This window comes from Lissotriton helveticus, chromosome 8 (assembly GCF_964261635.1).
Source record: "Lissotriton helveticus chromosome 8, aLisHel1.1, whole genome shotgun sequence".
Classification (NCBI taxonomy): domain Eukaryota; kingdom Metazoa; phylum Chordata; class Amphibia; order Caudata; family Salamandridae; genus Lissotriton; species Lissotriton helveticus.
In genome coordinates, this window is record NC_136069.1 from 873,352,834 (window position 1) to 873,367,584 (window position 14,751).

Consider the following 14,751-nt stretch of genomic DNA (forward strand, 5'->3'; position numbering starts at 1 on the left):
ACTCCAACTCCACCCTCCAACTCCAATTCCACCCTCCAACTCCACCCTCCAACTCCACCCTCCAACTCTACCCTCCAACTCCACCCTCCAACTCCACCCTCCAACTCCAACTCCACCCTCCAACTCCACCCGCCAACTCCAACTCCACCCTCCAACTCCAACTGCACCCTTCAACTCCACGCTTCAACTCCACCCTCCAACTCCACCCTCCAACTCCAACTCCAACCTCCACCCTCCAACCCACCCTCCACCCTCTAACTCCACCCTCCAATTCCACACTTCAACTCCACCCTCCAACTCCAACTCCACCCTGCAACTCCAACTCAACCCTCCAACTCCAACTCCACCCTCCAACTCCACCCTCCAAATCCACCCTCCATCACTCAGGAACACCACCACATCGCTCAGGGACACCACCACATCACTCGGGGACTCCCACATCACTCGGGGACACCGCCACATCACTCAGGGACACCACCACATCACTCGGGGACACTACCACATCACTCAGGGACACCACCACATCACTCGGGTGCACCACCACATCACTCAGGGGCACCACCACATCACTCAGGGAAACCACCACATCACTCAGGAACACCACCACATCATTCAGGGACACCACCACATCACTCGGGGACACCACCACATCACTCAGGGACACCACCACATCACTCTGGGAATACCACCACATCACTCAGGGACACCACCACATCACTCTGGGACACCACCAATTCACTCTGGGACACCACCACATCACTCTAATACACCGCCACTTCACTCAGCCCATCCACATCATCACTCAGCACCACAACAGCACTGTCCTTACGTGCTACCAACAAGCATTGCCATAGCCAATAGGACCCTCCAACTCCAACTGCACCCTCCAACTCCAACTCCACCCTCCAACTCCACCCTCCAACTCCAACTCCACCCTCCAAATCCACCCTCCAACTCCACCCTCCATCTCCAACTCTACCCTCCAACTCCTCCCTCCAACTCCAACTCCACCCTCCAACTCCACCCTCCAACTCCAACTCATTGAACTCTCACAATACGTCTGTCCTCACATCCAGTTCAAAGATATACACACACACACATAATCTATTACAGGGGCACTGGGTGGCCTGCATTCATAACATATCACTGTCACCCACACATCCATTCTGCAAACAGGAGTGTAATGCTCCCCTACAAGTCTCTTATGCCAACTACAATCCCTCCAAGAGACCTGCCCATTCCTTATTTTGATTCATCTACATACTTACTCCAGTAACTTATAAATTAGCTGATTAGTTAATTTTAAAGGCTTTTTGAACAGCCTAGGTGCCATCTTGAGCTGTTCTTACCATCAATTTCCTTCATACTTATACATTTAACTTGCAACTTGAAAAGCAACCAAAAATATGTTTAAACAATAACGCTGTAGTAGACAGAGAATAGTTGTGTCACAAACAGGTGATGTTTTAGGGCATTATTCTCATATAGCAAAATGAAGCTGATTCCATGTAACAAAAGCACTTTGGATAGTTAAAAATCATTTACAAGGTTCCATAGGGCCAACATGTTTCATCCCAAGTCTAGACAATTTTTTAGTAGTCACTTATAGAAAGGGAGTGTTACTTGATGAAAATGTGAATCCCCCCAGTTTCTGATATAGGCCAATCCTTTTATGAAAACAGTAACTTAAGGTCTGGGTTTTAGGGATGAGAAGTGAGGAATTCTTTTGTACAGTACATTGCAGTGAAGGTGTTTTCTCATTCTATTTGGCGAAATGATATTAAAATATTTTGGTATTTGGGGATTTAGTATAACAACAGCATAGGTGAGAATCAAGTTTTCTTTTCTCCTCTCGCCTCCCCTGAACTGAACCCTGGATATAGAGATAATGTTCTTTCTTTTATAATCCCTTTTAGACATCAGAAATTTTTCATGTTAAAAAATAAGGTCGTAGTTCACAGACCCGTCTTGAATCTCCAGTGTTTATAAAGCATATATTGTATAATGTTTCCTACTATGGGAGGCTATGCCACTAATCTCCGACTTTCACAGCTCATGGAATCCTTTGCTCTAAAATTATTGTGACAACTGAAGTTCTTGACTCAACTCATTACTTTTCTTTCTTGATTCCTAGTTAATTGTCTACAGTCTAGTTGAGTGAGCACCATCAACCACTGTTGAAATTTGAATTTTACTCAATTCAGGATGTCCAACAATGTGAGTTTTGATTTCATGCCTGTAAGTGTAAATGAGGTATTATGCTTAATTATCATTATCAGGGTTTGAGTTTCTGAAATAGAGATGAGTACTGCTATTTGTGTGAAAATTCACATGTTGAGTCCCGATTCTAAAAGAAGCTGCAGGTGAACAAAGGTAAAAAATAAGACATGCAATGTTTTAAAACAGGAGAGGAAACAATATAGTGTCACCTACTAAAAACACAGGGAGTGAGAAGAGTTTTTGTAGTGACCTTTGAACTATGTTTTTGTTTGATGACTGAGAAATGATCGGACCTAAATATATGGGAGCAGATTTACAGTCCCTATGTGCCGCAGTGCATCTAGTTGCATGAGGCACTTGTGGCGTAGCCTGCTGAGTGATATTTACAAGCACAGGTAAAGTCATTCTGCGTGACTTAACCTGTGCTCGTAAGTATCGCCCCAGTTCATGCAACACTTTGCGTGTTAGGGGCAGGACATGGGTGTTGATATGGGTGTTCCCACGCAACACCCATGTCCACTGATGCATTTCCAGATTTACAAGAAATCGTAAATCTGGAAATGTGTCAGAATGTCAGAAGGTGCCCCTTCCTGCACAAGAACAATCTCCCCATGACACAGGCATCTTTGCACCACTGTGCAAGGATGCCTGCGCCAGCGCATGGCAGCTGTTTGTGTGCCAGCGCAAGGGGAAGCATAGAGATGCAACATACTGTTGAAAATAGGTTGCATCCCTGTGCTTTGAAACTAACGCAGTGCAGCACAGCAAAATGACTTGCTTCATCGCGCTGCGTTAGTTTCTTTTAGATCTTCCCCGCGGTTTCTTCCCAACTTACAATGTTAGTTTAAAAGTTTGGGAGGATAAGTAGTGAGCAAATTATAGTGCCTACTTTAAAGTTTTCACTTTCATGAAAAGAGTTGTCATTTGAGATGTTTTCAGTTTTGTTGACAATCAATTTAGTTTCTTTAAAAAAAAGTATGGTTGTGATCTCTTTCCCATAGTTGTACAAACATCATGTTTAGAGCTCGCTCCACTACAGGCCTTCAATGTGAAGTGAAAGAGTTACACTTGGTGAAACAATTTACTTCCCCTTCAAGGCAGGAGTGAGATATAGGGCAGCTCACCGAGGAGACTCATAGAACGTGAAACAACACCGAATCAACCCCAGCCCACAAAACCACTCCTGACCCACCCACCAGCCAACAAACCAACCCGACCCACCCCCTCCAGCCGGCAAAACAAAATCTGACTCACCCCCAGCCTATAAAACTACCCCAAACCCACCAGCCTACTAAACTACAACAAAACAACCCCCAGCCCAAAACTACACCCAGCACAAATAAACTCACTGCTTCCTGCAAGGTCTTCTTGCTTCTGTCCGTAGCAGGCAGCAGTTAGTATGCATATTGCCTTTACCACACATATGCGTGCTTGGGGCATATGTGTGGTTAATGCATGTGCTGTAGATCTAGCGGAGTTGGAACACTCATGGTTTAGTCCACAGTGTTCCGACTGTTCCCCGACCATGGCATTTGAATATAGCGGATTCCCTTCAGTAGTTAGCTACTACATTTCAACGAGAAAATGGCTGAGCGGCACAGGGTGTAACATTGTATATCAATATGATGAAATGGTGAAATTTGGTTTTAGAGAGAAAGATCAAATGATTCTTTCTGTTTCTCTTGTAGTTCCGCATGCGAGGCCGCCTGAGGGCAGTAATCTGCTGCTGCAGACCAGTCCCTGAGGGAGGTAAGTAATCGAAAGCAAAGCCCCTCATTACCTCATGCCACTAGACATAAATGTACTCTGAGGGGCAGATTTACAAGCCCCTTGACACACCGGTTCATCATTTTTTGTGTTGTACCGGTGGTGCATGGTAACGCTCCATATTTACAAGGACAGGAAAAGCCACCCTGTGTGACTTTGCTTGTCCTTGTAAATATGACCCCTTTACACGCAGCACTTTGCATGAAAGGGACTTTCAATGGGTGTTGCTGTGGGTGTTCACACGCAGCACCCATGGAACCAGACACATTTTCAGATTCACAAGGAATCATGAATCTGGAAATGAGTGTGAATTCTATGCCTCCCCAGCGGAGGCGGAGGGAGGCGCAACAAGGAGAAATTTATTAATTTCTCCTCGTTTTCTTTTCCTCTTTCTATGTGTGCTGCATTTTGCAGCACACATAGAAAGAGGAAATCACATCTAATGATTGTTTATGTACAGGAAGGGTTCCCTTCCGGCACATCAACAATCATTGAAACAATGCAGTTTTTCAACTTCTATGGGTGCTAATGCAGCACACATAGAAGTTGAAAAACGGCATTTCAGATTGTTTTTGTGCAGGAAGGGAACCCTTCCTGAACAAAAACAATCTCCCCACGACGCACGGCTCACGGCAGCAGTTTGTACGCCAGCGCAGAGGGAAGCACTGAGATGCGACATATTGTTGTAAATATGTTGCATCCCTGTGCTTTGAAAGTGACTCAATGTGGCTTGCATTAGGCACTGAGGGGCATATTATCAATGACCGGTGTTGAAATTATTGCCATTTTATCGGCAGGAAACTGCCGATAAAACGGTGATAATGGGCTTTATAATACGCCCTTATTAATTCCCATAGAAGCCCATGTTAATACCAGAACATGGGTTTCTATGGGAATTAACAAGGACGTATTATCAAGCCCATTATCGCCGTTTTATTGGTAGTTTCCTGACGATAAAACTGCGATAATTTTATCACCGGTCCTTGATAATATGCCCCTGGGTCACTTTCTTGTACATCTGCCCCTGAGTTTTCCCCTTTCTGTGAGTTCTTTGATTGTTTATAGTTTTAATGAAATGAAGGGATGCATTTCTGTAAAAAGTACATTTTCAGCACAGAACACACTGTCCTTGAAGCTATTATGTAATAATATAGTACGTGAAATGCAGGTGAATCAACCCCTAAATATTCAAGTACATGCGGCTATGGAGGCAGCAGTCACTCAATGTTACAATGTATGGCGCCGGCATTGATCATTTAGTATTTCATTTCTGAGCGTGTTGGGCCACAGTCATTGTGGTGGGAGGTACTGGCTGTGTTTCAAATCCTGGCACCACCTCGGCAGAATGGTCTTTCAACAACCAAACACAGCACTGACAAATTATTGGAGCCTTATGGCATGTGTGTGGTAGGCTTGGAGGCCACTGGATCACCAGGCAAGATGGTCAAAGACGTTTTAAGGCATAGGCAAATTAGGCAATTGCCCAGGGCCCCCACCTTCCAAGAGGCACCATGGGAAAGTGGACTTTCTCACTATTTGATCTTTGACTATTCTGTTTCTCTGTTAAAACTCTCTACCTCATGCCACTACTGACTCTTTTGAGTCATTTTAAGGACTTTTGGGATCCCTGTCAGGACATATTTAATATGTTATTGTGTGCTCCCGTTATAGTGTGACATATGATTTAGTATTGTTTGGCATCAAGAAGGATTGAAATAGTAGGAAATGGGTAATACATTTCACATTTGTACTGTACAGATGCCCTCAAATTATGTCTTACCTAGGGCCCCCCAAATCCTTATGAGGACAATAAAGATGATCAACTGTAGTGTGGGCTGTGAAAATGTGCAGCCAAATGCTGCTGGTGGCCGCAGAGCTACGTTAGACGGCAGGTGTCTTTGGAAGTACCTGGCTCACAGAGACCGAGGGACAGTGTATGCTGATGGCAAAAGGAGAAGCCTGGGCTCGCTCACAAATGGAATCTTTGTTCAGTACGGGCACATTTTTACAGAACTCCTAGGCTGTGGATAGGAGGTACCTAACCCCGGAAATATAAAGCAAAATGAACAGTTGTAGGCTGGGCCACCAAAAATGCTGACATTTTAGAACTTTCATAGATGTGGCAAATAGCTTCAGAAGTTATTGTCCAAAACAGTGACCTGGAGAAAATACATTCCAATGGGGAGCATAGGAGCAGGAACACAACTTGTAAGCCTCACTAACAAAATGCAGTGATTTGCTACATGGGCAAATTAGAAGAGCCTGCCATAGCAGTTCCTTCTAAATCTATACATATTAATCTCTTATATTTGATACAAAAGTCACAAACAGCTGCACCATTCCTGGGTAAAAAAAAACGTATCATAAATTCACACGTATAGTCACATAACATGAACAATTGTTCAGCTGTATCTGAAGTCTAACATAGATGAGTTGAATTGGCCATGCATGGTCCTCCATCACCCATCCTGACTCAAATATTCACATTTTGCAAACAGAGAATGGCAGGCAACAACTATACAATTGGGGGAATAGGGAGACCCAAGTTGGAGGGCCTTTTTCACCAGGAGCATTAAAGGACTGGCAGTGAAACGTGTAGTTACCGAGTTTCAGGACATTTTTGTATCCATCTTTAAACTGATTAGTTTTCAAGCAAACATGGCTTTTAAACTCTAGTAGATTAATAAGTTATGTTATGTTAGTTTATATTATGTTATTATATTGTATTTAAGGTTATAATTTCAATCAGCAGTAACTTGGGGCATGAAGGGAGGACCATCTGAGGAGCCACTTTCTTCAGTTTGTGCAGACATATGGGATTCTGTAATCGAAATTGACTTTCAATCTAGAGATACTTGTGCCCTCAAACTAACCCTAATTTCTGACCAAAGGCTCTCTGTGATTTGCAAATGCCATTGGTGTCCTTTTGGATAGGTTAAAGAGCTCCTGGATATGCTGTCTTGTATGCCGTGGGCTTTAACACAGCATAACATTTGAGGAGTCTCATTATAAAAATGGAGCTAATTCTCTTTACATTTCCCTCCGTAGGCTTCCTCACGTGCAAGGTGTAGTTCAAGCAGTTAGATTTACATAGAAGTAGGATACAGGAAATAACCAAACCTGAGCAAGACAGTCTGCCTTTCTCCCACAGAATGCTCCGAAATAAAATCAAGCACTCTATCACATAAATTCAACACATTCAAGATGAATTTATGATCAGTTATCATGGGGGTCTCAACTGCACTTAGGAAACGCCACACAACTCCAACAGAACACATAAGACGGAACATGTTTCACAAACTCAACACAGACAAGATATGTAATTTAGCTGGCCAGCATGTGAGTTACAGTAGCCCTACTGATTACGAAACTCAGAGTTCCACAACATATCAAATAGAACACCACCCACATATTCAGCATGCCACACACTGCAGGCATGCAGTATGATGGCTATCACAGTAGCTCCTCCAACAGAAAACATTAGCATACATTCAACACAGATTCAGATACACTATACAACCAAAAGCACCAACATTACAAACACTGCACACTCAGCACATACACAGAAGCACATGTACACCTATACTTAGCTATTTGGAGAATGTATGTGCTGTTGGTGAACACATACAGCCTTAACCCTTAACTATCCAGTTCACCCAAAGTATGACCAGCCCACAATACCAATACCACATCTTTACTCCATAAAGCAAAGCAGAGGCTGATCTGCTTTGTTAACACTTGCATCACGTGGAAAGCCACCAGATTGCGGACAGCACCAAAGGACAAAGCCAAAGGCAAAATGTGCACTATGCAAATGCTCGAAATATAGTTTAACATGCAGATAAACTAAGCTGTCGCTGATACATTTGAATAAATATGAAATATGAGACAACCTATAGAGCAATGCTGCAAAATACCAAACATTTAGCTTTGTATCTCAATTTAGGTTTTGAGTTTAGAAAAGGTAGATTTATGAAATGTATGATGGGAAGCTTTTAAGTAGATCCTTAGAGTTGACCATCAACATTTATTAGAAGTGAGCAAATTATTCCACCATTATTTTGCTATATCATTTGGTCCCCTTTCCACATATATGTTTTCACCTTTTAGGCCTCGCCCCATTTTTTTGGTACCTACTGGTGGTGGGTCAGGTTAAGCGGATATATTTTGTCAAGTGACCTGGTGTTCACTTCTTAGACAGGACCTACTGTCCCCCCACCTGACCTAATCGTTGCTTTCTTCTTAATGAAATACTTGTCATTTGTCAACCTGGATATACAGGGCCCTCGGGGAGCCACACCTACCTGCACATTGTCTAATGCTGCTTTATCTCACTGCTCTTGTTTTCAGCGTCTGTTACCCCTTACACTACTTAACTTCTGTTCTGACAATTTTGACTTGACGCTGCAGTTTAATCAAGTGCTGTTTCTGAAGGCCCGGATAAAGGGCGTTTCCATAGTCCAGTCTGGCCAATGCCAAAGTTGTTACCAATGTTGGGAATATAAGGTTTCACCTTCTGAATTAGTTTTAGAGTTAAATGTACCTGAGAGGCGACCTTGGTTTGATGTTGGAAGGTGAGACTGTCATTGAAGATGAAGCCTAGATATTTAGCTTTACGCACTGGGGTGGGAAGTATTCCCATAGCTGGGGGCCACCATTTCTGCGACTAAATGTTGGAGTCTGAGCCCAGCAGAAGCACCTCTGTTTTACTTCCATAAAGCTTTAGGCACTTTGCCCGCATCCAGTGATCCATGCAGGTCATACACTGATTAAAGCTGGCCGCCGTTTCTTCCAGATTGCCTGAGATGGATACTACAATCTGGGTATCATCGGCGTAGGACACTAGCGAGAAGCCAAACTGCCTGATGACGTCAGCTAGGGGGGTGACATACTGATTGAACAGCTTAGGGCTTAAAGATGAGCCCTGTGGTACCCCACACACAAGAAAGTGAAAAAAAAATTCAACAAGAATCATCAATCTGACCTACTGTTGCATATTGTTAAGGTAGGATTTGATTAAGCTTAGTGCTAAGCTTGACACTCCCAACTTCTGAAGCCTTAGAATGAGGATGTCATGGTTCACGGTGTCAAAGGCCGCTGAAAGATCCAAAAGGATCAAGGCGGCCTTTGCACCGGAAACCAGCATAGAGCGAAGCTCCTCTGCTGCCATGACCAAGGCCGTCTCCGTACCATGCCCTTGCCGGAAACCGTATTGTGAAGAGTCCAGCAGATTTTCTGAGGAAACAAAGGCCGTAAGTTGGAGATTTATTATTTTTTCCAAAACTTTAGCTGGGAACGGAATCCTTGCTATGGGTCGATAATTATTGTGATCGCTGGTGTCTAGGTTTTTGCAGCAGGGGGAGGATGGAGACCTTCTTCCAAGCCTCTGGCAAAATGCTGGACATAAGGATCTCGTTGAAAATCAGACAGAGTTGCTCGCTGATCTCATCAGCTGCCTGTTGGAATATTTTAGGGGGGCAGGGGTCGGATGGAGCCCCTGCTTTCACCATTATGACTATCTGCGAAACATGTTCTACATTTGGGGGGAAAAAAGCATTCAAGCCATGGCGGGATGTCACATAGGTGAAGAGGGTTGATTCACTTGAGGCTCATTGCCTTTTCCACTGAAGAAATCATAGATAGAAAGCACCTTGTCCCTAAAGGAATCTGCGAGTTGATTGCAGACAGTAACATTGCTATTCAGTGCTAGTGGGGTGGGAAGTGTCACTAATTCCTTTAAAGTTGAGAAAAGTAATTTACTTGAGTTGCCCGCCTGCTCAATTTATCAGAGAAATAGCTGCTTTTTTTCTCCAGAATCATCTTTTTATATTCGGTCAGTGACTGTGTATAAACCGTTTTTTTGGCTTCCGTATAGGTTTTTCTCCAGCGCCTTTCAGCTTGTCTGCATAGTTGCTTCTGGATGCGCAGTGAGTCACAGACCAAGGTTCTGATTTCTTCAACCATTTGCTAGTAAATGTTTTTTCTGGAGCTAAAATATTTACTGCGGTTGCTATCCAATTAGTAAAAATATTGGTGGATGTATTTACTTCGGGCATTAGTGTCGGTTTAGAGGCAGCTCATGTTAATTGCAGCTGCTGTGGGCTGATTTCCTTCCAATTTCTCCCTTTAAAAGTCCTAAGAGCAGAATGAGGACGAGTAAGATGATGGGACGAGGTAAGCACCAACCGAATGGCCTTATGATCAGAACATGGGATTGGCAACCTCTCCTGCACTTTCAATTGAGGATTAGATATGAATATTCCATCTAGGGTGTGTCCATCCTCGTGGGTAGGATGCTTGATCAGTTGTTCCATCAAGACACTGGCCATCAGCTCTAGAAGTGAGATTGTATATTGGTCATTTATATTTTCTAAATGGTAGTTGAAGTCACCTAAGATAGAAAATTCCTGAAAGTCAACACGAGACTCAATGATATGACCTTTTGTCTCTACAAACTTGTTCTTAGCCCCTGGTGGTCTATACAGCAGTATGCCGTTAAATATATAGTTTTCACAGATGGTGATTCCAAATGAAAGCAGTTCACAATCAGGACCGCTTCCTGAAGTAGAGCTTTTCATCGACAAGGTGTCCTTGATAATAATCGCTATTTCCCCTCCCCGCTTATCCTGTCTGTCATTCCTGATTAATAAGTATCCTTGGAGAATGGCTAATGATAGCTCCGGATCAGATGTTCCATCTGCCCACGTCTCCGTGACAAATGCCATATCTATATTGTGAGCTTCATGCAGCTCGGAGAATTCAATGTTGTGTTTAATTAAAGAGCATGTATTCAGGAGTAGGCCCTGGAGGGACTTTTGCAAAACTGTTTGTGGGTAAAGGACTTGATGCGAGTTAAAGCTGCATTTTGTTTTGGTAAAGAGGAACTTCATGTCACACAGAGGGCACACCTTAGGCTCTTTCAAAGGATCGAGTTGCGGACAGGAATCCTTCATCTGGGGGTTAAGACTTACAAGAGTATCTCTTGTATATTTTAAACTTGGGCCAAAGATCAGTAGGGAACGGACAGGGGGGATGGCCCTGGGCCCGATCTAGGAGCGGATGGGCGCAGACGGGCTTGCCTTTGGTGTGCCAGCGGCGCGCCCTCTGTGCATCCGCTCTGGCATGCTGCTTAAATAGCAGTGAGTCAGGAGTCTCGCGCACACATCAGTTGTTTCCAACACAGAAGTACTAGTCAGGTATGTCCGGTCCCTTAGCCCTCCGCAATAAACGGCACAAACCACGGCAGAACAGGCGGGGAGGGAAGATTTCAACAGCTGCCACCCTGATTAGCAAGCTAAAACAAAGTGCCGGTAAGCATGTGAAATGAGGTACAAAAACCAATTACGATCCCAGCAGGTGGAGTAAAAGTCTACAATGAACACAAAGTGTAAATCTCAATGCGGTTTTTAAAAATAGCAGCAGGGCAAAATGATAGGTGACAAGACCTACCGCTGGTGTTCTCGCGTCCGCGCTGGCATGCCGCTTAAATAGCAGTGAGACAGGCGTCTCGCGCACACATCAGCTGTTCCCAACCCACAAGTGCTAGTCAGGTATGTCTGGTCCTTTAGCCCTCCGCAACAAATGGCAAAAGCCACGGCGGAACGGGGCGGGGACGGAAGATCACAACAGCTGTCACCCTGATTAGCAAGCTAAAACGAAGCGCCTGTAAGTTTTGTGGAATGAGGTACAAAAACCAATTATGATCCTAACAGTTGGAGTAAAAGTCTAAAATGAACACAAAGTGTCAATCTCAATGTGGCAAGACCTACCGCTGAATTCCAGATATAATCAATCTGTAAGAAAATAACATGAAAGATAATTTGCACAAGCACCAATGCATCTTGGACAAGTGTCCTTTCTTTAGTATTTCATGCAAATTTTGCTGCAAGTTAAAAATATCTTGTGTCACTTTTTTCTAAACTTCTAAAAAATGTCAAGTAATCTCTGTTTGGGCATTATTTGTACATGTGTCTGTTTCTCTGGGTTATCATTACAGTTCGACTGATGGAATCTATCCGGCGCATGGACGTAAACATCCTAATGGCTTTTTTGCATACATCTGCTTCTGCAAATTCAAATGAGAACATCTTGTTATGTTGTAAAATCCTGGAACATCGAAAAAAGGTAACTGTGATTCTCAATTGCTTTACCGGGCATTCTAGGGAATAAGAGGCAATGTGCTTCATTTAAACATGTGGTTGTCTCATGGTATGATATATTATGTATGTGAGAATTTCAGAGTATTATATGATATGGCAGTAGAAGCCTTATCATGAAATACAGTCACAACAACTGTCTTGGGTCCAGTGAAGCTTGTTTGTATCACATTTGTTCAACCCTGGGTATCTGGGGCTTCGAGCAGCAAAGCTTGACAAAGGAACTTAGTGTAAATCATGTAAGAGCACCAAACAATGGAATAAGAAAGTCACACAAGAGATACAACAATACTTTATGAAAATAAAACATATTTGTATACATTTTTAGAATCCATGTTCATCAAATTTCATTGGAGGTTCCAGAGATATGTATTTTGAAAACAATAAAAAAAAAACTTTCAATACAACCACAAAACAGCACTGGTCAACAAAAGTTTGTACATTTTTTCAATGTTTAAAATAGTTAGTTTGTCAACTTCAGCCTGACTTAAGGTCACTTTGGGCAGTGACCTGGCCACCAGACCCTTTTTCAGTTTAGTTCCAGCCTTTAGAAAACAACCACCATAGAAAACAATGAAGTGGTTCCTATGCTGGGGATGCAGGCAGAAAAGATGTTCAAATATCATCCTGGAGCTGTGCAATCGACAAGGGTGAGCTGTGGGTGATTCCTTGGTGCATGGGTCAGGTGGGGCAACTTTGGCCACTGCATGTGAGGTCCCATGGCATTCTCTTTGTGACAGTCGAAGGCAAGCAGCGGCTGGGCTACTGTGCTCCCGACACAGCAATCACTGCAAATATCCTTGGTAGAGGCTAGTGTCCCTCTAAGGCAAGAAATCCTTTGATAGCAGTCCTGGGTCCAGCAGACTCGAGTGCAACTTTTGGCTACATCGGAGATGTCTCTAGGAGCACCCAACAGCAGTCAGTGGTGATTCCTCTGAAGAGGATACTGCTTTGCCGGTTTCGGCTTTCTCAACTTTGGTATCCATGGTGCTGTTCCAGGGGGGCAACCAACTAACCCTTGGAGTCACTGCTTCAATCTGGCTCTGGGATCAATGTTTTCCAAAGCCGGGAGCCGCAGGCACAGTCCAAATTTTACTAGTTCAAAGTGCAGCAGGTGCAGTCCTTCCAACAGTGAATCCTCTCTTTGTGCTATTCCAAGGGCAGGAGGACAGTCTTTGTTGGGTTATTTTTCCAAATCCAATGTGTACTGAGGTTTAGCATGCCAGGGGTACCTATTTTATCCTAGGAAAGTGCCTGGGGGGACAACGTGGTCACTATCCAATGGGCTTGTAGGCCCACTCCTTTTTTGAGACAAAGTTCAAGTTATGTGTGGCATTTCGCAATCCCAGTGTGCAATACTTTTGCTACTGTCAAGCCCACAGGAAAACAGGTTTGAGGACAGTGTTTTCCTCTCCGTCCCTGCCTCCAACTTGTCTGCAGGAACAAAAGTCATCCTGCTCGGGTGTGTTGTCACCCTTTAAAGGGGACATTTCCTTTGAGCCTGCCTTTTGGGCTAACACCTCAGTTGGCCTTTCTGGGAGAGGAGGTGACACCTCAGTCTGCGGCAACTGCCTTTGTGCTTAAGCCTTGGAGTTGTTCATATGTCTCCCCAGGTGGGCAGAAAGCTGTCTGTTGGCCCGGGCCTGCACAAAGCCACTGGACTATCTAGGGCACAGAGTGTCAACTTTTTAAAAGCTGCCTAACTTTAACAGTGACATTAATTTCGATTTGGGCATCAAGTTGAATTTGATGTAAGGTAGTCCCATTCAGAAGTTAGCCGGACTAACTTTCCTCATCAAACAACAACTTTAAGGGTTTTGCTGCTAAGGCTATATAAACTTATATGTCTTGCTTAACAATATACAGCTCCCTGCCATAGGGGTCTATATGGCTTCCTTAGGGGTGAATTACATATATCATTAAGGGAACGGGTGGCTTTGCCATTAATGGCAATGCCATAGTCAAACTAGCATTGTGAACACTACCCTTCTAGTATGCAGAGGGAGGCTGGGAGCCTTCATGTCTTTTGTCACACTCTGCACCATATACTAGGGACTCACAAGTAAGTTAGTGCTTGCAAATTGGGGTCCTCCAATTCAAGAAATCTTTTATAATGGGTCAGTACACTGGCACTGGGGTCAGGTTAACAGGCCTAAGTGCACTGAGTCTAAAAAACAGCAACTAATACTCAAATAGGGTCAAGAACTGGGATGGGAACATGCAAAAAGCCCGTTTCCTGACAGTGTAGGGTTGTAGTGTGATGTTTTTGGGCCCTAGGGTACTGCAAAGGACTATGTGGTGTGAAGTAATAATGGGTCCACCCACATTGGTGGACACACCTTGGATTTAATTTTCACTTCCCTCCCTAAAGTTTACTGTCATCCTTCTAAGTATATCCATTGGTCTGATCATAAATTATTAGACTTTTCTTTTCTGCATCCACTTGAACGCACTACTTACCCTACCACTCAGTCCATTCAACGTAGACCATGGCACAAAGTCACTCCTGCCAGATTCATGCAAAACTGGAAAGAACCAGTGCTTTTGAGCTCGGATGACATAGAAACATCTCTTTCCAAATTTAACTCCTCTCTGACATCAGCTATCA

At 43.7% G+C, this 14,751-nt stretch overlaps 1 protein-coding gene across 1 annotated transcript in view; it reads left to right on the top strand.

The window, feature by feature from the left end:
• Positions 1-2,132: 2,132 nt before the first annotated feature.
• LOC144771798 (uncharacterized) overlaps positions 2,133-14,751 on the top strand; it is a 63,064-nt gene continuing 50,445 nt past the window's right edge. Inside the window, exons 1-3 of the mRNA XM_078656079.1 lie at positions 2,133-2,217; positions 3,909-3,969; positions 11,984-12,111. Of these exons, the coding sequence (XP_078512205.1) occupies positions 2,206-2,217; positions 3,909-3,969; positions 11,984-12,111 (201 nt within the window). The 5' untranslated portion in view covers positions 2,133-2,205. The remainder of the gene's footprint in view (positions 2,218-3,908; positions 3,970-11,983; positions 12,112-14,751) is intronic.